This window comes from Triticum dicoccoides, chromosome 7A (assembly GCF_002162155.2).
Source record: "Triticum dicoccoides isolate Atlit2015 ecotype Zavitan chromosome 7A, WEW_v2.0, whole genome shotgun sequence".
Taxonomy (NCBI): Eukaryota; Viridiplantae; Streptophyta; class Magnoliopsida; order Poales; family Poaceae; genus Triticum; species Triticum dicoccoides.
The window spans coordinates 503,762,306-503,787,399 of record NC_041392.1 but is presented as its reverse complement, the minus strand read 5'-3'; the positions used below and the strand labels follow the sequence as shown (position 1 = coordinate 503,787,399).

Here is a 25,094-nt window from a genome sequence, read left to right as displayed (position 1 = left end):
ATACTCCAAAACCAACTAGGGGTGGCACTAGATGCACTTATAATATCGACAAGATGAGGCTCAAGGTGACCCCTAGGGTCAAATCATCGATATGTCGACAAGATGAGGCTCAAGGTGACACTATGGTTACCTTGTCCATATATCGATGAAATGACCCTCAAGATTAATCCATGAATCTAGATGACAGAATTTACTAACTTAGCACATGACAATCAAAGTGCACTCACATTCATAAAGGTTCATCAAGGTTGAATCCAACACCTGATCTCACAAAATACATAGACAAAAGGTTCAGAAATAGATACTAAAGTACTTAATAGATGATTATCATCTAGATTACAACACTGCTGGATCTAACACCATAGATCACAAATTCATCATTGAAGTACTTGGGTCACAAGTTCATACTAAAGTACTGGATAGAAGATTATCATCTAGAAACTGATAGATGATTATCATACTAGAAGGCACCCTACTCATCTAAGATGGCCTTCATACCCTGAAGCTTCAACTTTATCTTTTCCTCATACTTTTGAAACTCAGAAATGTGATACTGCGGTTTAAGCCTCTCTTTTGTGAGCCTCTCCTTCTCCTTCAAATGATTGAACTTCAAGTTCCTAATCACATTGGCTTGAGCACATGTCAGGTTCTTCAGAGTTTCATAGTTTAGCAGCATCTTCTTCTTCTCCTCCTCTGTCTTTGACAGCTCTGCCTTCAAGTTCCCCACTACAGTCTCAAGCTCAACAATCTTCACATCAACATATTCCTTCTGCTCCTTCTGATTGTATAACTCCACACCCCTCTGCTGCTGGGCATCCAAGAGAGAATTCACATCAACGTACAAACTATCATAGTTCTCCTGTAGTTTCTTCTTCTCCTCTTTCTTTGACAACTCTACCTTCAAGTTGCCAACTACAGTTTCAAGCTCAGCAATCTTCACTTCAAGATGTTGCTTTTGCTCCTTTTGATTGGTTAACTCCACACCCCTCTCCTGCTGGGCATCCAAAAGAGCATTCACATCAGCATACAAACTGTCATAGTTCTCCTGTAGTTTCTTCTTCTCTTCTGTCAGGTTGTGAATTGCAAAGGAACTCTCTAGATTGTCATTGGTCCTAGCTGACTTAGTCTCCCCATACATATCCCATAGCTTGGCCAATGCCTTCTCCATTGAGTCTGGCCATTCAAAATCAATCCATTGAACTACTCCACAGTTTATGCCTTCATGTATTATAAACAATAAAAGAATAAATAATTGTCTAAGACCATCAAACCAACAGGTTCATGTATCTAATATGTGCACTGTTAAACAGACAAATTAACAAGTCACTAAGCACTCACAAGTTCCTTACCATACAGCAGACAAAATTAACAATGCCCACTGGCAAACAAGTCATTAAGCACTGACCATAATAAACAATGACTACCATCCACTAATGAGAACACACTCCAACACAGTGGCTAAAGCAAATTAAACTAAGACAAAGCACTTAACCAAACTTAACAACTTGATAAACAAAGGAGTAAGCACTGACCACAATAAGCAATGTGTGGTCAGAACAAGTTCAAAAAATCCACTAATGACAAGGCATGTCATAACAGGTTAAACAAAGACCAAGCTAAAAAAATCTTAAGAGCTTGATAAACAAAGCATTAAGCAAACAGCTTCCTTTACATAGGATGTGAATCATACCTTCTTAGCACATCCAAGAAACCCCCTGCCCGTGTGCATCCCTTCAAATGCTACAAAGCGTTCGGCCGGCTCACCGTGTTCACACAAGACATTCACATCTGCGTCAGTACCATTAAAATTTGGATCGTGCATCGTAGCTGGAAGCTGTGGGAGCAAGCAAAGAAAAGGCTAGGTTCAGATCGAGCTCAGTGAAAAAATCCCCAATTCACTAACCCTAACCCTAGCTCTAGGTATCTAACCAACCGACCTTGATGATGCCATCGTAGGAGGAGGAGATTTTCAGGACTGAATCCTCACTGGTCTCGTCGCTCCACGACACCATGGCACCGGGGAGCAACAGAACGGCGGTCGGCAGTCTGGCGGCGCCAGGAAGGAAGAACAGAGTGAGGAGAGGGCGGGGCAGAGGCGAGAGTGTGAGGAGAGCTGGATCGAACCTGTTTTTACCCACACGGTGGAGCAGTAGCGGCCGTCTCGCCGTTAGACGGCGTGAGCTCGCGGCCGTGACGCCACATCCCCAAAATCAGGCCTCACCTGTCATAATAGTGCTTAAAATGCCCCAACAAAAGGTTTGGTGTTTTCTGCAAATGATTATGCGTGAAATCAGTGTTTTCTGGCACAAAAACGTAGAAGAGTCTTCTCTACAACCCTAAATTTCAATGTGGTGGTTTTCTGCAATTCACTTGAAATAGACCTGTCAAGTTCACATAGTTCCTATATGTTGTCGCATGCTATCCCGCGACGGGTCCAGCGCCCACTCGTCATGTTTGCAGGCCTCACATGACGCTGCTGCCATACTTGGATCCGCCCGCTGGGGAGGTCCTGCGCACCATCGGACATGGAGCGTGCGGTCCTTGAGGCCCAGGATGCCGCATCGGTGCAGAACATATTTAGTGGGCATTTCACTGCAGTCTGCAGCTATCCAGTAAGGCGGCAACAGAATAAAATTTTGCTATCTCCGCAAGAGACAGTCACCTCAAATTTTGAGCATCGCTATAGCAAGATCCATATACCATAACCAAACATTCAGCGCCTCTGTAGTAGCAGAAATGCTAGGTGTTTCAGCTCTTGGGGTAGTCAAAAACCATTCCATTTGCCACACCTTTCGCTCGCCCATGGCCAAAGAATTTTCTTACAATGGCCAGGGAAAAGTCCATGACTGTTCCGAGTCCCTTCCCAGTAATCAAATTTCCGTCAATCACGACCTTTGATCGGTCAATAACCTGGCAAGTGAGCTGATTGACTATGGAAGGATGAGCAGTCACTGTTTTATCCTGAGTAACACAATTCCAACATCAATTTACTTCCATTTCAGTGAAGTATAAGATGCTACGAGTTTTTAGTCCGAAAAATCACCTGGAGTAAACCTTGCTTCTGCAATATCAATGGAGAGTAACAGATCCCACCATACATCCTGCTTGCTTGCCTCTGTTCCTTGAGTAGCTTCTTAAGAGTTGTACACCTGTGAAGACGCTCAGCTCCGGCAGGTCCCCCCTGGACAATATCAAGGAATAAAACATTGCAGAAAAAGAATATTGGACAAAAACAACCAAAACATATTAGCAGAGCAAGCAAGCAAAAGGACAGTACAACATGCAAATGCACACACATGAACACCTGAATTATAGGTAGCTGGACACTTGCTACACCTTAAGACATAATTAAGAAGAATGAGACAAGAATGATGAACATATATATAACTTCATGTTGCAGAGCACACATATTTGTCATAGAAACGCGCAAGCATAACTATGAAAGATGTACATGTAAGTTTATTTCTTTACAAACTGTCTTGATCTCAACATTCTCATATATATACTATGAAAGATGCACGTGTAAATTTATTTCTTTTCCATTTTTTCTTGAGCTGGACTTTTTCGTATTCTAGTAGCTATCTCTGTCACAAATATTGTCAATGTTTGCAATATATATTGATGGTCAAACAAGGAAATATTTTACTAGCACAAACTCTAAATTAGCTTACATTATGAATAGGAAATAAAAACGTGAAATGCAAAACAGCTTACAGGAATAATGATTAGATCATATTTTGAATCAGAAGCATCCAATATGCATTTATCAGCAACAATCTTTATTCTTTGAGACCCGACAATATTTGTGGACTCGTCAACTGATGCCAACACCACATTTATATTTGCCCGTCTTAAAATATCCACCAACATTATGATCTCCATCTCCTCAGACCCATTTGCAATTGGAATGAGAACCTGTTTCAGAAGTCAAACCATCCGAGAATCAATGCCACGCAACTTGCACTCTGATTGCACCTTTCCTAACATTTTCCCCATCAATGCTCATAGCCGAAAGTAATGACTAGACAGATAGATGAACTTTATTTTTCACATGGACTAGCATGAATGTGTTTCGCATAGAAATATGGCATGGGGCATTTTCACGTACAGTGACAGTGTATGAAGGGAAATCAACAGGTAGATAATAATTCATATAGAATGCTAGGGCATACACAACCAAACTGAGCTTTCTTAAATCAAGCATGCACCTTTAGGCAAGCATCGCTGAATATAACGATCAAAAGAAAGTGCAAGTATTCACTCTGGTGTCGCGCAATCCCATTGTTTTTACGAGAAATGCTTTAGGCATCCATTTGTCAAGCAAGCCATGTTACCCTTTGTCAGAAAAATAAAAAAATCAGACTTGCATAAGCATATTATCCTATTTATTGTGACATAAATTTTACGTTAATGATGGTTCTACATGTAAAAAAACACATTATTTGAGCTAATAATTTAGCACAAATTATAATCAAACATGAACTGACCTGAGGTTTGTGATCAAAAGGCCACTCAACTCTGTTGACTTCTGTACTTCTTTCAAGACCGGCATCAATCTATGATATCCATGGGCAATTTACAACAACGGCAGAGTGGTCAGCAGGTGTTACAATGCAAGAAAGAAGTTGTACCTCATAAAGTTATAGCAAAAAAACATAATCTAGAAACTTGCTAGAATTCTTCCTTAAATTGTTTTTGCTAGCATAAGCAACTAAAGGATAAAATACAGTTCCTAGAATAAAAACAACAATCAGAATTGCAGGTACACTAGTACACTACTCATAAAAGTTTAACAATACATGAACTAAATTTACAAGAAATAATCTAGTCGGCTAAAAGGCATGATACAAAACAAAGATGTGCAAAGTTTATTTTGACAAACCAAAGTACTGTGCACATCTTCAACAGCATGAGGCCCAAACAACTGCTCGACAAATGATAAAGCGAACTGAAATGCTGTCCCAGGACCACGACTAGTAGTGAGCTCTCCTGAAACCTGAACATTTGACTCGACAGCTCGGAATGTTGGAAGATCTCCTATGAACGACGGGTGACAGGTGATCTTGCAAAAAAGGAATAAGGGTTCATTGTCAACTAAAGAAGGCCAGATCTTGATCGACTAAATCTAGTTATGTAGCAAAATGGCCACCTTTCTTCCCTTGTGAAGACCCCAGGGCATGAGAACAACAGCTGGTGCAGCACATATAGCACCATACAATCTTTTCTCTTCAGCTTGTCTAACCATAATTCTCTTAAGGATCTCGTTATCTCTCAACCGCACTGAACCAGGCATTCCTCCCTGAACACATCGCCCCAACAATCGAAGATTAGATTTTAGATACTGCCAGTTTGTAACACAGATAAAACAACACAGGTCAAGTGAGTGTCAACGAAGAGATGACATGTTGCAGTCAGCACGAAAAGGGAAAAATATGATGAAACAGTTTAGAAACATTGCAGTATCAAAGAGAAGTGTTGAGAAATATTTGAATGCTCTCCCAAAGAGAGGCTATAAGGGCAACTCCAATGGAAGGACGCATTTCGTCTGTTCTTGTCCGTTTGGGTCCGCATGGGCAGAAATCACGGCCCAACGCATGGACGCAAATCCAATTCTTGTTCGTCTGCTGTCCATGCAGACGCAAATCCGCCCCAAATTTGGACCGGTTTGCATCCACACGGACAGCACACGCCACCCATCCACTCGGTATCCGCCCCGGGCTCACGCGCCAACCAACCAACAGCCAGAAGCAGGTCCTTTTTCCCTCACTCTGCCCCCCAGCCGCCAAACCATAGCCACCACCGCCTGGCTTGCCGGCGCAAAATGCCATGAAAGTGGATCCCTAGGAGGGCCGGGAAGCACGACCATGAGGCCGGCTCCTCCTCGGGGCGGCGCCGCCGCGCGGCAACGTTCATTGTGACGCCCTAGGGGCGGGAACGGGTCTACATGCCCGTCGAGCAGTTCCAACGGTACTAGGAGTGGGCCATCCGCATGCCATGGCCTGGCGTCCACCTACCAAACGGCTGGCATGTGGCATCTGATCCCAGAGAGAGTTCCAGTGCCAGCCGTTACAAAGCCCGGCCGCGCACGCAAGGCCGAGATCCGCCGCCGCCGCCGACCTCAGCTCCCGGACGACCTCCGTCACGACCCGGCGTATGCTGTCGACTAGCCGTTCTGGACACCTGGTTCGTCGATGAGCACGACCTGCGTCACCGGTCTTTCTTCGCTGCTTGTGCACGTGCTCCTAGTCCCCCGTCATCATTGGCGGTTAAGGAGGAGGCGGCCGAGCAGGAGTAGGAGACCGACGAGGCCTACAGGAAGGCCCTCGAGGACTCCCAGCTCGACGAAATCACCTTGTGGCCTGGCTTGTCACTAGCGCTGGCCGAATCCGTCGGAGTACAGGTCACCGGCTCACCGCGCCCCCGCCCATGCCCCCGCCCGCTCCCAAGTCAGAGGCGGAGCAAGAGGCGGGGCAGGAGCCAAGGCCACTGCTGGGGCAGTCGTGGTCGTGGACATCCACGGTCCCGTGCACACCCAAGTGGGTGGACGTGGACCTGGAGGTCCGCAGCAACAGGAGGCGGAGCAGGAGCAACAGGTGCAGCAGCAGCAGGAGGAGGAGGAGGCGCCCGCTGCGCCACCGCATGCGCCGGCGGCAGTACCATGGCCTTATCCATGGTCGCCTCCGATCTTCATCGACCTCACCGACGAGGACAACGGCGACGGCTACTAGATCTTGGCTACTAGATCTTGGTTGAAGCTTATGTTCTTTAGTTTTAATTTAATGTACGACCGGACTTTTGCGGCAATGTATATATTTTTAATTCGAAAATCCGTCCAAAATCTAAAATACATCCCGGCGCGTCGGGCGCAAGTATGGGTCGGTGGACACGACCGGACATTGGTGTCCGCCTAGCCGGCCCAAACGGACAAAAGACGGACACATTGCATGTCCGTTTGGGTCGCTGTGTTGGAGTTGCTCTAAATGCTCCATAAGTTTCTGCTGCTTAATGCAATAAGCTGTTCGGTTTGGGGAAGATCACTGAATAGGAGATAAGCCATTAGCGGTTCAGTTTGCTCGGTTGCACAATCTTGCCTTTAGTACGACTTGGACAGTAGTTGGAGTTTTCACTCAGGGTTTTTGGTTGTATCACATTTAGGAGAAACCTTTGGGAAAAGAAGATTGTTCTTTGGAGTTCTTTAAGTCAGTTATGTAGTACGGAGGTTCTGTTGGAGGAGGAGCATAGATGGCATTGGACTTTGGAGAAGAATGGCAAGTTTACAGTTCGTTCCCTTTAACTTACACTTAAAGCTGCTCAGGTTTCTTGGCCTTAAAAAGAATGTGGTTCAGTAAAATTCCTCCTAGGATCAAGGTTTTCCTTGGTCTGGCTTCTCGTAATAGCAAACTCAGTAAGGATTATCTGTTGCATAGGGGCAAGAAAAGGACTGATAACTGTATGTATTGTGGTAGATCTGAGTCGGTTAACCACCTTCTTTTCTACCATTCTCTAGCTAATTATTGTTGGAATATTTTTAATTGTTCTTTCCATACTAACATGTATCCTAGTAGCTTTGATGATCTTTATAGTTGGATTCGACAAGATACGACGAGGTTTTCTGTGGAGGGGGGGAGGATGATAACAGCGGCCATCGTTTGGTCGCGTGGACTAAGCCATGTCGCCCTCTTGAGCTAGGGGGGTCTCGGTATATTTAATCTTCAGTACCTGGGGTGTGCTCTCAGGATATGGCTCTGGTTACAAGAAAAACAGACCCCGTCTTCCCCACTCATGTTGCTCAATCTCTGCAAGCCTTCTTTTCTATAGTGGTGGTTTCTGAGGTCGGGGGAGCACACACTTTGTTCTGGACGGATACATGGGTTCATGGGCAATGAATTGCTGACCTCGCTCCACATATATTTGGTTTGGTGCCCAAGCGAAGGGCCAACAAGAGAACAGTCATGGAGGCCTTGACTGATCATACTTGGGTATAAGACATTCAAGGTGGTTTGGCGGTTACTGTTATTGGAGAATATTTCGAGCTTTGGGATCTTCTATCAGACATTGTGCTGCAACCAGGATTCGAGGGCTCCCATACCTGGAAATCACGGCCTCTGGACAGTATTTGGCTAGGTCGTCCTATAGAGGTTTTTTCCAGGGAGCTAACCTTTTTGGACCTTGGGCTCGCATCTGGAGGACATGGGCACCTGGCAGATGTCATTTTTTCATGTGGCTAATGCAGCAAGTGTTGGACTGATCACCGTCTTGCATGACAGGGTTTACCCCACGCCACCAGTTGCCAACTTTGTGATCAGGAGGATGAAACCATCCAGCACCTGCTGCTTACATGTGTCTTTGCCAGACATTTCTGGTCCGGCTGGCTTCGATCAGTTGGTCCGCAGGTCCTTACCCAGCAGCTGGAGGACACCTTCTTTTGATGACTGGTGGACAAGGTAAAGTAAGGCTGTTGATGTTGAGGCTCAAAAAGGACTCAATTCCCTCGTTAACCTGGAGGCGTGGATCATTTGGAAGCACTGGAACCACTGCGTTTTTTATGGTTTTCTCCCCAACTTAGTTGGAGTGCTCTTTTTTTGCGGGTAGCTGGAGTGCTTTTGCTTGCTAAGGAAGACAATGTTTCTTTGGGGTTTAGCCAGGGTCCATGGTATTTCTTACCTCGTGGCCAGTGCGCCAGGAGGGTCCTAGTGGCTGGTCGAGGTCGGTGTTTGTTTTAAGAAAAGTGCATATGTAACCTAAGGTCTGTAGGTGGGTGGCTATCTTGTAAGGGTTCTTACCCCTTCTTTTTCTTCTTAATATAATGATGGCGAAGTATCAGGTGAAAATGGCTTTTCAGTGAAAATCTGAAAAATTCTATCCAATACTGTTGGATGGATGGCGGACGTCCTGGATTAAAAGTGGGACTACTAAGCGTCCCACTTAAACGCTAATTAGCACATAACCCCCTCTCTCTATTAATCATCAGGGGAAAAAGGGCTTGACCTTCCTGGATCAGATCGTCTTCTCATTGTCTTGACCGCCGCCACGATGCGGCTTCCACCGGCGCATAGAACCTGCGCTCAGCTATCCGCGATTGGCCCTCCGGCGGTGCGGCGCTCTCCCCGCGTGGCCTTGGCTCAGGCTCTTTCACCGCGACCGCAGCTCCCCCTACCCCTACACGATCGGCGACGGCGACTGGCGGCTTGGCCACTGCCCCACGAGCTAGTGAGTCAGCGGCCGCAGCTCCTCCGACACACGACAATGATTCAGCGGCCGCATCTTCGCCCATACATGACGGTGGCTCGGCGGCCGCAAGACTTCCCTACAATGGCTTCACAGCCGTGGTGATGCCCTCAAACGATGGCGACGGCGACTAGCTGAATTAGGCAGCCAAAGCTCTGTACTCCCATTTTGCAGCAGAATTCTTGCTTTGTAGTATAAATTCAGAAATTGAATCTGAATGTTGCGTTTTTCTGCTGATGAAACTTGTAAGCTTGCTTATGTACTGTAGTCCGAATTCAGAAGTTGTATCCATTTAAAAACCACACCGTGAGCTCTCTTGCAATGTTTGGTGTATCTCAATTTCAGTTTATTCATGCCGACAGAAATAACTAGACACTTCTCACAAGAACTATAATATTCACATACTCAAATAACAGTGGTATAACTCCTGGAAGAACTATAATCTTCATTCTTGGAATAGTCTGAGGCATGTCGGACGACATAATTGTGGGGAGCAGCGGTCACGAGTGCTCCAAGGAGTGAGCCGCGGCTGCCGGAGGATGAGCCACGTCCAATGGAGGGCGACCCGCAGACCACGAAGGCCCCGTCGCTATGCATGGAAGAGAATTCATGGGTAGAGACGCAGCCATCAGAGGGAGAGTCGCCGTCGGCGGAGGGCCACTCCCTAGGCATGGAAGGCCCGCTTCGACGGGAGGAGGGCCGGCTGAGGCCAGGGGCTATGCGCTGGTGGAAGGTGCATGGCGGCGGCACTCAAGACGATGAAGACGATCTGATCCAGGGAATTAACGAGAGGGTCAAGCTCTTTTCCCCTGATGATTAATAGAGAGGGGGTTATGTGCTAATTAGCGTTTGAGTGGGATACTTAGCAGTCCCACCTTTAATCCAGGACGTCCGTCATCCATCTAACGGTGTTGGATAGAAATTTCCAGATTTTCACTGAAAAGCCATTTTCACCTGATACTTCGCCTATAATGATAGTATGATGCACAGCCCTCCTGTGTATTCAACAACAACAACAACAACAAAGCCTTTAGTCCCAAGCAAGTTGGGGTAGGCTAGAGGTGAAACCCATAAGATCTCGCAACCAACTCATGGCTCTGGCACATGGATAGCAAGCTTCCATGCACCCCTGTCCATAGCTAGCTCTTCGGTGATACCCCAATCCTTCAGGTCTCTCTTAACGGACTCCTCCCATGTCAAATTCGGTCTACCCCGCCCTCTCTTGACATTCTCCGCACGCTTTAGCCATCCGCTATGCACTGGAGCTTCTGGAGGCCTGCGCTGGATATGCCCAAACCATCTCAGACGATGTTGGACAAGCTTCTCTTCAATTGGTGCTACCCCAACTCTATCTCGTATATCATCATTCCGGACTCGATCCTTCCTCGTGTGGCCACACATCCATCTCAACATACGCATCTCCGCCACACCTAACTGTTGAACATGTCGCCTTTTAGTCGGCCAACACTCAGCGCCATACAACATTGCGGGTCGAACCGCCGTCCTGTAGAACTTGCCTTTTAGCTTTTGTGGCACTCTCTTGTCACAGAGAATGCCAGAAGCTTGGCGCCACTTCATCCATCCGGCTTTGATCCGATGGTTCACATCTTCATCAATACCCCCATCCTCCTGCAGCATTGTCCCCAAATACCGAAAGGTGTCCTTCCGAGGTACCACCTGACCATCAAGGCTAACCTCCTCCTCCTCACACCTAGTAGTACTGAAACCGCACATCATGTACTCGGTTTTAGTCCTACTAAGCCTAAACCCTTTCGATTCCAAGGTTTGTCTCCATAACTCTAACTTCCTATTTACCCCCGCCCGACTATCGTCAACTAGCACCACATCATCCGCAAAGAGCATACACCATGGGATATCTCCTTGTATATCCCTTGTGACCTCATCCATCACCAATGCAAAAAGATAAGGGCTCAAAGCTGACCCCTGATGCAGTCCTATCTTAATCGGGAAGTCATCAGTGTCGACATCACTTGTTCGAACACTTGTCACAACATTATCGTACATGTCCTTGATGAGGGTAATGTACTTTGCTGGGACTTTGTGTTTCTCCAAGGCCCACCACATGACATTCCGCGGTATCTTATCATAGGCCTTCTCCAAGTCAATGAACACCATATGCAAGTCCTTTTGCTCCCTATATCTCTCCATAAGTTGTCGTACCAAGAAAATGGCTTCCATGGTCGACCTCCCAGGCATGAAACCAAACTGATTTTTGGTCACGCTTGTCATTCTTCTTAAGCGGTGCTCAATGACTCTCTCCCATAGCTTCATTGTATGGCTCATCAGCTTAATTCCACGGTAATTAGTACAACTCTGAACATCCCCCTTGTTCTTGAAGATTGGTACTAATATACTCCGTCTCCATTCTTCTGGCATCTTGTTTGCCCGAAAAATGAGGTTGAAAAGCTTGGCTAGCCATACTATCGCTATGTCTCCGAGACCTTTCCACACCTCAATGGGGATACAATCAGGGCCCATCGCCTTGCCTCCTTTCATCCTTTTTAAAGCCTCCTTGACCTCAGACTCCTGGATTCGCCGCACAAAACGCATGCTGGTCTCATCAAAGGAGTCGTCCAGTTCAATGGTAGAACTCTCATTCTCCCCATTGAACAGCTTGTCGAAGTACTCCCGCCATCTATGCTTAATCTCCTCGTCCTTCACCAAGAGTTGGCCTGCTCCGTCCTTGATGCATTTGACTTGGCCAATATCCCTCGTCTTCCTCTCTCGGATCTTGGCCATCTTATAGATGTCCCTTTCACCTTCCTTCGTGCCTAACCGTTGGTAGAGGTCCTCATATGCCCGACCCCTTGCTTCACCAACAGCTCGCTTTGCGGCCTTCTTCGCCATCTTGTACTTCTCTATGTTGTCTGCACTCCTATCCAGGTATAGGCGTTTGAAGCAATCTTTCTTCTCTTTAATCGCCTTCTGGACATCATCATTCCACCACCAGGTATCCTTATCTTCGCTTCTCCTTCCCCTGGACACTCCAAGCTCCTCCGAGGCCACCTTACGAATGCAAGTCGCCATCTTCGTCCACACATTGTTCGCATCTCCTCCTTCCTCCCAAGGGCCCTCCTTAATGACCCTCTCCTTGAACGCTAGAGCTACCTCCCCCTTGAGCTTCCACCACTTCGTTCTAGCGACTTTGGCACGCTTATCCCGCTGAACACGAATCCGAAAGCGGAAGTCAGCAACCACCAGCTTATGCTGGGGTACAACACTCTCTCCAGGTATCACCTTACAGTCTAGGCACGCACGCCTATCTTCTCTTCTCGAGAGGATGAAATCAATCTGGCTAGAGTGTTGGCCACTACTAAAAGTCACCAGATGTGATTCTCTCTTTCTAAAGAGGGTGTTAGCTACAATCATGTTGTAGGCTAGAGCAAAGCTTAAGACATCTTCTCCTTGATTCCTGATGCCATAGCCAAAGCCCCCGTGCGCCCCTTCAAAACCTGTGTTAGATGTACCCACGTGGCCATTGAGGTCTCCTCCTATGAAGAGCTTCTCACCAATCGGTACACTCCTAACCATGTCTTCCAGGCCTTCCCAGAACTCCCTCTTGGTGTTCTCATTGTGGCCTACTTGCGGGGCATACGCGCTGATAACATTGAGAACCAAGTCCTCAACTACCAGCTTGACCAGGATAATCCGATCCCCACGTCTCTTGACGTCTACCACTCCATACTTGAGGCTCTTGTTGATCAAGATGCCTACGCCATTTCTGTTTGCAGCCGTCCCCGTGTACCATAGCTTGAAGCCGGTATCCTCCACCTCCTTCGCCTTCTGTCCTCTCCATTTGGTTTCTTGGACGCAAAGGATATCAACACCTCTCCTCACCGCTGCATCAACTAGCTCCCGAAGCTTCCCTGTCAGAGACCCTACGTTCCAGCTACCTAAGCGAATCCTCCTAGGCTCGGCTACTTCCTTACCCTTCGCACTCGTCGAGTCAAATGCGAAGACCCTTGCTCATTTTCCACTACATCCGGGCGCCGATGTAGCGCGCCACTAAGGATGCGACGACCCGATCCTCGCTCACTTGCCACCGTATCCGGATCAAGATACGGCGCGCCACCTGGGGGGTGACGGCCCGGCCCTTGCCCATTTTCCACCACACCCGGGTTCCGATGTGGCGCGTCGCTGAGAGGGTTACGCCCCAACGAAAATCTTTTGGGTTTCATCTCCATAAGAGTGGCTGAGTTTTTACGTTGGCTCGCCAAGCCTATCACAGCCCTCCTGTGTATTCGAAGAAAAAAAAACTTTGTAGTTGGATAATGTCCTATTACGGACCGTCAGGTTATTGCTTCTAAGATTTCGGCTTTAGTTTGGTCTTTATGGAAATGTACGAACAGTGCAAGTTCCAATGGTATTATTCCCACTGATCCAACCACAGTTATTTTGATGATGGCTAACCTATGGTCGGATTGGGCTGTTCTTCAGAAGCGAATTCTTCAAAATAAACAATGGCGAGGAGATCGGCTGGTACCGCACACGACAACTGTGGTCTTTAATAGAAGTCCAGGAGGGGGGGGGGGGTAGAGACCTACAGTGCTGCACATTGGTAATGTCTGAAATTGTTGGTGACGTTTCACTGAAGCTTGAAAAGCTGGAGCAGATTTTTTTTGTAATAAAAATTTGGTGGGTTGTCAGAAAGAGTCGCCGCGTTGACTTGGCTGTAAGATGTTAGAGGCTGTCCTGCTCGTTATGTTGGGAGTTCTAAGATTCTAGTTTTTTAGGCTGGATGGGGTCAATTAGTAGTGGCAAAAATGGTGTTGCATCAGGCCAAAATTTCAGGATACCAGCACAGCGATGTTGGTGCCAACAAAACTGTTTATCTCCTGTTTTGTCGTTTTTCAGCAATGAAAATAAGAAGCTCTTGCTCCTTTTATAAACATAACGAAAATAAATATAATAATAATAATAAGAGAGGTGGGTTACCGGGAGAGCCACAAGGTCGAACTCCTGGTCGGCGCATGCTGCAATGGACTTGTCTGCGATGATGCGCGTCCCATAGGAAGCCTCAACCTCGAGGCCGTCCTCCGCAGAGGCCAGTGTTACGTCAGCGCCCGCTCGCCTGAGGACACCGGCTAGGATGACTGCCTCCATTTCTTCCGTGCCCATGGCAATGGGCACAAGAACCTTCACAGTAAAAAACAGAAAGTCAGGTTCTTGACGCTGTCAGAGAGAAAGGTAACAAGTGGAGACTAGACCTTCTTGGGAGATGGCGGCAACGAGACTGCCGTTGAGGTGGTGGAAGGAGAAGGAGCCGCTCGCGCGATGGAGCGGAATGGCGGTGTCCGCCGGTGAGGCAGGGCATAATGGGTTGGTGCATGTGGCGGTAGCCGAATCGCCATGGCAGTAAGGGAAGTCGGGGCGAGAATAGGCTTAGACACTGAGAGCATTAGAATTTGGAGTTTGGAGATGAACAAAATGCAGCCAATAAATATGCAGCCTTTCCGCCGTAAAGCACACGCAAACTGATGTAAGCTACGGCACCCTCGCGGACATGCCCTCCTTCTGACTGCAAAATGGAGAGGAAGTGCAGATTTAGCTAGACTTTTAGATACACAAACTGCAACATGATATCTTCCAGTTCAGATTTGATAAAGTATGAGGCGTTGTAGATAGATCATAGATACTATGAGTGAGAGAGAGAGAGAGAGAGAGAGAGAGCACACACTCCAGTTCAGATTTGATAACTAAAGTATGAAGAAGAAGCTAATTCTATTTGCAGGAAGCAATAACAAGTGATATTCCTCTTAGATAACTCATAACTCTAGGTTTGCTTACCTTTCTCTCATAAGTCATATCTCTAGGCATGGTCAATTAATCCATGTTGTATAAACAATAGGTTTACTTACCTTCCTCTCGCTGCAGTTTCAGAGAGCACTCCACCACAGGGACGGTTCACAGCCCTGTGGTTCCTAGACAACCTTGCTCTTTTGTATTCAGTAGGCCTGAAGTGGGGAATCTGGAAATGGAAGTGATCACTTACCACATATAAATAAAAAGGTAAAATTCCCAGCATGAAAATATTGTCTCAACTTAAACAAGCATGAGAGGCTTCTATAAAGCAACACAGTTCATTCAAAAAAGCCAAATGAGCAAATGGATCTGTTAAATTCATTAAGGGGCCAAATGAGTAATACATTCAGAAGCCAAGTATTTTGGAAGTGCAGGGCTACTTAGGACAATAGAAAACAAAAAATTGGGTGTGACAACTTGGTATGGTGATCACGTAAATGATTTTTGACTACCAAGATAATGGAATGAAGGTTTCTAAATTCTTACAATCCGAGGAGCACATACAAACAATCAGATTGATACAGATGCGTGAGATCAATATCAGCAAAGCAAACTCTCCTCAAGAGGATAATTAGCATGCATTCAACGCATGTCAGCAATTAAGTGTTTCAACATACATTAATGACATAATAGTTTTTAGAGTCTAAAGACACTACTAGAAACAAATACTAGCAATGATCAAACCATAAAAATAAATACTATGGTTGAGCTACTGTGGAAATGCAGCATCGCTATCCTGAACAACCTGCTGACCATGTACTGATGTACATCATCAAACCAACTGTCGGACAACAATTCTGGACTTCATACTCATGCACTACGAGTAAATGCAATCCCAGATCGGAGACCCACCAGAGATGGGGGGTGGACGAAGCCGGACATTGACTTCGCCTTCGCTGGCACCGGCGGAGGCATCCGGAGACGGGGCCGAACAAGGTTCCCTGGCTTGGAGGCGTCGAGTCATCACCCTTGCGCTTGGAGGCTAGGGTTTCAACCCGGCTCCATGGCAGGTCTTTGAGGCTGGAGGTCTCCTCCAGTTTGGTTGCGCCAACGCCGTCCACTCCGTCCCTGCCGCCCACCGCTTCTGTCACCTCGAAGCGGGCAGAGGAGAAGTTTGGGCGTAGTTTTAAAAACCTGACCGGTGATCAAACCGGTTAGGCCTTTGGTTCAGGTTTTCACCGGTTCACCGGTTCAATGTCTGGTTTTTAAGCCATAAAATAATATATACTCCCTCCATCCCATAATATAAGAGCGTTTTTTACACTAATATACCCATAATATAAGAGCGTTTTTTACACTAATTAAGAGCGTTTTTTACACTAATTATATTATTGTAAAAAACGCTCTTATATTATGGGATGGAGGGAGTATTTAGCAATAAATCTAAATACTGCAGTCAATAGATAGAAACATGTAGAAAGACATCGCAGAGTAATCAGTATTTGCATCTCAACGAATAATATGGCACATATGTACAAAAGAATACACCATACTGCCAAAATACCAAGCACCAACCAACAGTAGCAGCAAGTGACAGTTTGACAAACAAAACTACGCGCCTATGCCTGCGTCCAGCATACAAGCACAGAAATATGGCTCACGTACAGCCAAGTAGCCAGCAAGCACGAAGGCATCGATGCATCAATATTTCAGTACCAAATTAGCAAAATAACCTTATACAGTCATACTTCGGCGACTAGTAATCGAGGAAGTGAACAGACAGGATATCCATATCCACAGAGCTGTACAGGACAGCAAAAGCATCATAGTTCATAGGTGGAGGCATGAGAAAAATGGGGACCGACAACGCACAGCGGCGGCTACCTCTGGAGTCTTGGACTCGGCCAATGGCGGCGTCGCCAAGCCCTGAAATCGGGCGACGTCGGCGCGTCCCCCGGAAACCTCGGACTGGAGTGGTGGGGGGCGGCGTCCCCTGACCTAGAGCTGGAGCCTCGATTCAGCCGTCGAGCGGTGGCGGCGTGGACTAGCTGCAGCGGTGGCGGCTTCGGGCTCGGGCGCGGTGCGGCCAGCAAGCACAGCCGGCGCCGCGGGCCGGTGGGCGGGGGTGGCGGGATGGCGGAGAGGGGATAAGAGCGGGAGCTGGACAGAGAGTCGGGGCAGGACTTACCGATTTTGGGCCTAGCATATCTCAGGCCGGGCAAAAAAAAAGCCCGGTGCTGAAAACCCAGGCCCAAGCCCGGCCCGGCCCGACCACCGGGCCTACTAAATCGGGCCCGAGCCTGGAAAAGCCCGACACGGCCCGTTCAGCCCGGCCCGACCATGGCTAAAAATCCATTTTTCACAGTTCTGAGCCTGGACCGATCTGCCCGTCAAGCTTGATTTTCAGGCCCGAGCCCGACCCAGGATTTTCGGGTCGGGTCGGGTCGGGCCGTCCGGGCCGGGCTGCCCATGGCCAGGTTTATGCGGGGAAGACTTGCACGCATTCAAGCCCAAAATAATATACTTAGACATTTTGCAAAAAATCTAAAATTGTTTCACAACATTCATCTGAGGTATATCTACAGCTCCGGAAAAAATCAGCTCAAAACTCGATGTACATTTATAGATTCAAAAAAGACAAATTCGAAAGTGAATAGTGGCAGCTTTTGGTGAATAGTACTGCCTCGCAAAAAATAGTAATTTGACACTATTCACATCCAATTTTGTCTTTCTTTTTCTTTTTTATGTAAGTTGAATTAGGAGTGAAATTTTTTAAGGTTGTACATCAAATATTGATGTGTGTCTATAATTTTTTTAAGAATGCTTGAACAAGTATATCTTTCAGGAAGGAAAATGGATCACTTTGCTGCAGACAATTAATCTTTAGGTGTGGTTGAATTGACAACTCGGCTGCTAATACTTACAAATATTCTTTGGCTCCCCTTGGGTCGAATCTATAAATTTGGATTGAATACTCTACCCTCCAAAACTGTTATGATCTTCTATACTTGTGGGTTATCAAGACCTTTTTCTGGCGCCGTTGTCGGGGAACATAGCTATATTTGTTGAGTCACTTGGGATTATTATCTATTTATCATTATGAAGAATCTGAAAGATACCAAGTCCAAGATTTTTCCCTCTAAGACGAGGGGAGGTAAGGAACTGTCATGTATCTTTTGCACTTGATTCATCTTCTATTTTGAGTAGACTTGCAACACCACCACATGCTATTAATCCCGATATGTTGCAAGTTATTGATTATGTTACTTCTATGAATGCTATTCATGATGATGCTAGTACCCTGCTTGATGATAATATGCCACTAGGTGAATTTCTTGATGAATAAATTGCTAGAGTTAAAGATATGGAGCATGCTGGAACTGATGAAATTATTGAAACTGATGAAGTACTTGAAACTGAAAATCTTGAAATACATATTAGATTTAGCCCTCCTAGATATTAAATGCCTAAGATACCTGAAGGTTATGTTATAGATGAGGAGACAACTAGAGATTTTCTTGCTTGCAATGATAGGGATGATCTTAAGAAATTATTATGCAAACTTAAAGAGAAATCTTTGAATGCTAGAATGAGATGTGATCCTAAGTCTGCTACTTCACTTATCTTTGTTGATGATAAGGATTATGAATTCTCTGTCGACCCAGAGTTAATTACTTTGCTTGAATCCGATCATTTCCATGGCTATGAAACTGAAACTGTTGTGGCACACCTTATCAAATTAAATGATATAGCCACCCTTTTTGCTCACGAGGATAAAATTTGCTACTATTATATTCTTAAATTATTTCCATTCTCATTAAAGGGTGATGCTAAGATATGGTACAATACTCTTGCTCTTGGTTCTGTGGTACTCCCAAGGATATGATTTATTACTTCTCTAAAAAATACTTTCCTGCTCATAAGAAACAAGCTGCCTTACAGGAAATATTTAACTTTGTGCAAATTGAAGAAGAGAGTCTCTCACAAGTTTCGGGGGAGGCTTCTCCAATAGCTTAATGCTTTGCCTGATCACCCACTTAAGAAAAATGAAATACTTGATATATTCTATAATGGACTAACCGATACTTCTAGGGACTTCCTAGATATTGTGCTGGTTGTGTTTTCAGGGGACGAACTGTTGAACAAGCTGAGGACTTAGTGAATATCATATTGAAGAATTATGATGATTGGACTCTTCCTGAACCATCGCTTAAACCCACTCCGAAGAAGTGGGGTATCTTATATCTCAGTCCTGAAGATATGCAAGAGGCAAAGAAAAGTATGAAAGAAAAAAGGTATTAAAGCAGAGGATGTTAAAAATTTACCTCCTATTGAAGAAATACATGGACTTGATACACCACCACCCAAGGTGGTAGAGGTAAACTCTTTAATGAAATTTTATGAAAAGGACAACCCTTATAATATGCATCCTAGTAAGTGCCTTTATGAGTTTGATAATTATATTAGATAGCCAGATCACTTCAATAAAAATGTTAGGAAACAATTGAAATACAACTCTGATATGATTGCTCGCTTGAGTGATTTGTTATTTAGAATCTCTAATGATGTTAGAGGCGTAGGAAAACATGATTCTATGGTTCACACTCAGTTAGAACAAGTTGCTAAATCTCAAAGAGAATTGCTTGATGAAATGAACAACAATATCAATGATCATGCTATTAGAGTAGTAACTAGAGGAGGTAGAACGAGTCAGGAACCACTTTATCCTGAGGGTCACCCTAAAAGAATTGAACAAGACTCTCAAAGAATTAAGACTGATGCACCTAGTCCTTCTAAAAAGAAAAGAAAAATGATAGGACTTTGCATACCTCTAGTGAACCTAAAATAGAAAAACCTCCTGAAGATAATAATGATGTCTCTATCTCATATGCCAAAACTCAGTCTGGTAATCAACATTCATCTAGTGATAATGAAAAAGATAATGATGATGTTCATGAAGACACTCAACCAAATAACGATAAAGAACCAAATAATGATGTTGAGATAGAACCTGTTGTTGATCTTGATAACCCACAACCTAAAAACAAAAGATATTATGAAAGAGACTTTGTTGCTAGAAAACATAGTAAAGAAAGAGAATCATGGGTTTAGAAACCCATGCCTTTTCCACCAAAACCAACTAAAAAGAAAGATGATGAAGAATTTGAACGTTGTGCCGAAATGCTTAAGTAGTCTTTTTGCGCACTCACTTGACTAATATTTTAAAGATGGCTCCTTATGCAAAATACATGAAAGACATCATCAATTATAAGAGAAAAATACTGGAAGTTGAAATCTCCACCATGCTTGCAAATTATTCTTTTAAGGATGGAGTGCCTAAAAAACTTGGAGATCTGGGGATACCAACTATACCTTGCTCCATCAAAAGAAACTATGTTAAAACTGCTTTGTGTGATTTAGGAGGTGGTGTTAGTGTTATGCCTTTCTCTTTATATAAAAGACTTGACTTGAATAAACACACACCTACTGAAATATCTTTGCAAATGGTTGATAAATCAACTACAATGCCTATCAGTATTTGTGAGGATGTGCCCGTTGTTGTTGCAAATGTTACTATATTAACAGACTTTGTTATACTTGAGATGCCCGAGGATGACAACATGTCGATTATCCTTGGTAGACCCTTTTTGAATAATGTAGGGGTTGTTATTGATTGCAGTAAAAACAATGTCACTTTTCATATCAATGGTAATGAGCATACAATACACTTTCCGAAGAAACAATTCCAAGTGAATGGTATTAATGTTATTGAAAAATCTCCGACAATCACTATTGGAAGTTTTTAACTACCTCTACCTACTGCCAAAAAGAAATATGATATACTTATTGTTGGGGACATGCATATCCCCGTTGAGGTTACTTAGTGTTTTATGAAAGTTCTTCGGTTTCATGCTAATCGAAGGTGGTTGTTAATAAGACTTGATCGACCTTATTAATGGATCATCTTTGAGAGGTATGAAGTTGATGAATTTAGTGGGCACTACCTTCCATCCTTACCTTTTGTTTTCTGTTTTTCTTAGTTAAATAAAATAAAATGCCATGTTTATCCTTTTTTTCTAGATTTTTCATGCAATAAAAAATGACCCAAAAATAAAAGTGCTCAGAATGCCCTAAAAATTTAATACTATTTTTCTGAGTATTTCTGAATTTTTAGTACAAATAACATCAGAGGGGGGTGCACCAGGTGGGCACAACCCACTTGGGCGTGCTAGCAGCCCCAGGTGCGCCCTGGTGGGTTGTGGTCCTCACGTGGGGCCCCTCGCTTATCTCTTTAGCCCATGTCATCTCCTACCTCTAGAAAAAAATCACAATTGTTCTCTCCCACGTGTTCTTTCTTTCAAACCCGCGGATTTCGATCTCTTTGCTCAAAGCTCTGTTTCAAACTATTTTGGGCGATTGCTACTTGGTATGTGACTCCTCCATTGCTCCAATTAGTTTTTATTTTAGTGGATTATATTTTGAATAATTATCTACTCTTGGTGCTGCTGAGCTTGCACGTTGAATTATTAGAGTTCCAAGTAGTTTGAATGCTCTATATGGCCTCTATGCATCTCCATGAGTAGTTGCTATCAATCTTGTGAAGTTCTGTTGACAACAATTTTGTGGACTAAAATTTTCAGAATTTTATTTATAGGAATAAGATGAGTTTCTTCAAGAAGTTTGCCTCCAAGAAAAGCTCTAAGGGAGTCATTGGGGAATCATCGGACAATGACCTCCATGCTTGAGAAGGGTGGAGGTGCGGCTGTGCGAATGGCCGCATAACCCCTTCATGGATGGGGCCGAGATCCGTCAAGAGTTCGCACAATTTGCTACTAATGTTGGGCTTACCGACTTCATCACAGTTGAGTATGAACAATACCATCTACTTACAAATTCCTTTGTGCAAAACTTCCATTTTCTGAGTAGGAATAACTCCTCTAAGGTGTGGTTTAATTTATATGCTGAAACCCGTCAAATGCCACTCATTGATTTTTGCAATGTATGTTCGATCCCTTCTGACGGGGAAATAAGAGAGCATAGCCCTGCAGAGTTTGAGGACTTTTATCGCACTCTGTTAGTGGGAGATGAGAGAGGCGTGTCGAGTTTCACTGCTACTAGTTTGCAGTTTCCTGTTGTGCATTATTTTTGCTCTACTCATTGCTAAGTGTTTAATTGCTAGAGAGAAAGTCAGTGCACTTTGTGCTCCTGACTTCGCCATCTTATGCCCTACACTATACAGCGATAACACCTATAGCCTAGGGGCCATTATTGCACGCCGTCTGCACCTTAACAGAGCCAAGGGCAAAATGCATGGTGGTAATTATGCTACTCATTTAGCGAGTCACTTTAACATTTAAATTTGCCAACATGATTATCGTTTACCCAAGGTTTATTTGGATCACCAGGCGATGAAAGATCATTAGTTTACTGATATTAATGATTCTATTAATAATATTCCTTACAACCTGGTTTTCAGTGTGGATACCCGTGATATTATTCTGTTGCCTACACCTGCTTTGTTTGATTCTATTGCCATGGGTGGATACAGGATCATGCCTGAGGACATCATTACCTACCAGAACGCCTAGGCGGTGGCAGAGGAGGAGCCCCGGGAGTGGGATGCTCAAGTGCCGCCACCGTAGCACTTCGACATGGGAACCCGATGGCTACTACGGGTGGTGATTACCAAGCTAGGCCAAAAGCTTAATCTTGGGGGAGTACGTGTTTCCACCGAATTATATTCATGCTCACACATTTTAGTCCAGTTGTCGGTGTTCACACTTTTTCATTGTATCATCGATGCTAGATTTATTTTCTCGCTTTCTTCTTGTGTGTTTGAAAAACTTTGAGAAAATCCGAAAAATGTGTGTTTCTTGTTTCTTTTTGGTTTTTCTTTCTAGTTTAGTTAGCTGTAGTATTAAAAGGAAACCCAAAAAGATTTCTCGATTCTTATTCTTGCTTGTTGGGAGCTTTCCTATGTAAATAGTTTTTCTCATTTTTATTTTTCTTTCTTTAATTTCTCTTTCTTCTAGAAAAACTAAAAACTCCAAAAATATTTCAATGTGTTTCTCTGAATTTCTTTTCTTTTTATTGAGTCGTACCAAGGAGAAGACCACGATGAAAATGTTGAGTGGCTATCATATGCGTTATTGTTGATCTAATAAAGAGACCATATTACCTTGTCTTCTCCTTTTGAATAAAATGTTTGCAGATTCTAGCTTAGTCCACGGCACCCTTGCACTATTATTATTTTCATATCATTCGGTCGTGCAAGTGAAAGACAATAATGACGATATTTGATGAACTGGTTGTGGCAGAGAGAAACGGGTATGAACTCAGCTTGTTCTATTTTTGTAAATATGTTTAACCTAGTATCCATGATTCAGCTTATTATGATCATACATGTTTGCAATGACAATTAGAGATTATAGTTTTTCATGCCATACTTAAGTATCTAGGAGTGGATAATGATTTATCTTGGATGTCAACACTGTGTTAAAATGATTGTGACGTGGTATGATGATATGGTATCCTCCTCTGAATGTTTTAAGTTGCTTGACCTGGCACATGTTTATGCATGTAGTTGAATCAAAACCAACATAGCATCTATGATATTTATGTTCATGGTGTCCATATCCTACTCATGCTAGTATCCAATGTTCATTATTCATAATGCATGTTTATGACCGTTTTCACTCTCTAGCTAGCCGCTTCTCAACCTATTTGCTAGCCTTCGCCTATACTAAGCGGGAATACTGCTTGTGCATCAAAATCCTGAAACCCAAGTTATTCTAGATGAGTCCACCATGTCTACCTATATGTGCTATTACCCTGCTGTTCTAAGTAAATTTGCATGTGCCACCTCTAAAAAATTCAAATAAACATCTGTTTTTGTGTGCCTGGATTGTTCATAGAACGAGAGGGGTAGTTGGTATCTTCCATGCTAAGCGGGTTATTCTCATGATCAGTGTTTATGCACTCGTCCTTGCATGAGAGGGGCAGTAATAAGGATTCCCAGTCCTGAAATAAAAATTGCCAATAATTAAACAAAACTCCCCCAGGACCGATGTTGGTATGGACGGTACCCGTGGATTCGGCTAGCCGTGGAGTGTGTTTGTTGGTGGAGGGGGGTAAACCTTTACTTTTATCGCTTGAGAACCGCCGCTAATATGTGTAGCATGGAAGATATTGATAACTTTTGGTCGTGAAGTAAACAGGAAGGGTGCATTTCCCAAAATTTCATTTATCTCTATTTTAAAATTTTGAGCTCTGGCACCACTGCAAATCTCTGCTCCCCTCTGCGAATGGACTATCTATTTACTTTTCTGTTGAGTCATCACCTTCTCAAATAAGCGCCAGATCTGAGAGAACTATTGCCATCCTCATGCATTGTGTATAGTTAATGTTGGGTGCATCATGAATGAATCTTTTCTACCATGAATTACAATATTTAGTCGCTGCTTGAACTTTGGAGGTGCTCTGCATTTATGTTTTGCGGTCTCAGAAAGGGCTAGCGAGATACCACTATTGTCATATTATATCATGATTGTTTTGACAAAGTGTTGGCATTTGAGATCTCTTATTATTTCTCACTAGTTGATTATGCCATTGATATGAGTTAATATAATTTTTAAGAGTTATTGTTGACATGGTTAGTCACGATCTTTGGTGAAACCTCGGTGCTACTTAAGCATATTTATGTAAAAAAGAGCAAAAGAGTTCGTAAAAGTTTTTCTTTTTCACTTTCAGTTTGTCAACTGAATTTCTTAAGGACAAGCAAAGGTTTAAGCTTGAGGGAGTTGATAAGTCTCCATCGTATCTACTTTTTCTAACACTTTTCCTCTTATTTTGAACTCTAATTTGCATTATTTGAATGAAACTAACCCGGACTAACGTTGTTTTCAGCAGAACTACCATGGTGTTGTTTTTTCTGCAGAAATAAAAGTTCTCGGATTGGAACGAAATTTTTTGGAGAATTATTTCAGAAAAAAGAAAAAAAATACTAGAGCCAAGAACCACCAGAGGGGGGGGCCTTGGGTGAGCACAACCCACCAGGGCGCCCCCTCCAGGCGCGCCCAGGCGGGTTGTGCCCACCTGGTGGC

General features: G+C 44.2%; 1 protein-coding gene across 6 annotated transcripts; it reads right to left on the bottom strand.

Annotated features, from left to right (window-relative positions):
* Positions 1-232: 232 nt before the first annotated feature.
* LOC119329400 (protein DJ-1 homolog C-like) lies at positions 233-17,147 on the bottom strand. 6 transcript variants are annotated; one of them, XM_037602444.1, is made up of 14 exons: positions 16,876-17,147; positions 15,904-16,185; positions 15,108-15,217; positions 14,457-14,767; positions 14,185-14,385; positions 5,150-5,299; positions 4,883-5,062; positions 4,488-4,556; positions 3,715-3,915; positions 3,044-3,181; positions 2,125-2,961; positions 1,938-2,046; positions 1,691-1,834; positions 233-1,218 (listed from the first exon to the last, which is right to left on the bottom strand). In XM_037602444.1, exons 4-11 carry the CDS (start codon positions 14,646-14,648, stop codon positions 2,749-2,751), a joined length of 1,344 nt encoding a protein of 447 aa, XP_037458341.1. In that variant the 5' UTR covers positions 14,649-14,767; positions 15,108-15,217; positions 15,904-16,185; positions 16,876-17,147; the 3' UTR covers positions 233-1,218; positions 1,691-1,834; positions 1,938-2,046; positions 2,125-2,748. The 6 variants fall into 6 exon arrangements, with proteins under 6 accessions (XP_037458341.1, XP_037458340.1, XP_037458339.1 ...); XM_037602443.1 differs by lacking the exon at positions 15,904-16,185 and having other exon boundaries at positions 2,125-2,268; positions 2,382-2,961; XM_037602442.1 differs by lacking the exon at positions 15,904-16,185.
* Positions 17,148-25,094: the final 7,947 nt, after the last annotated feature.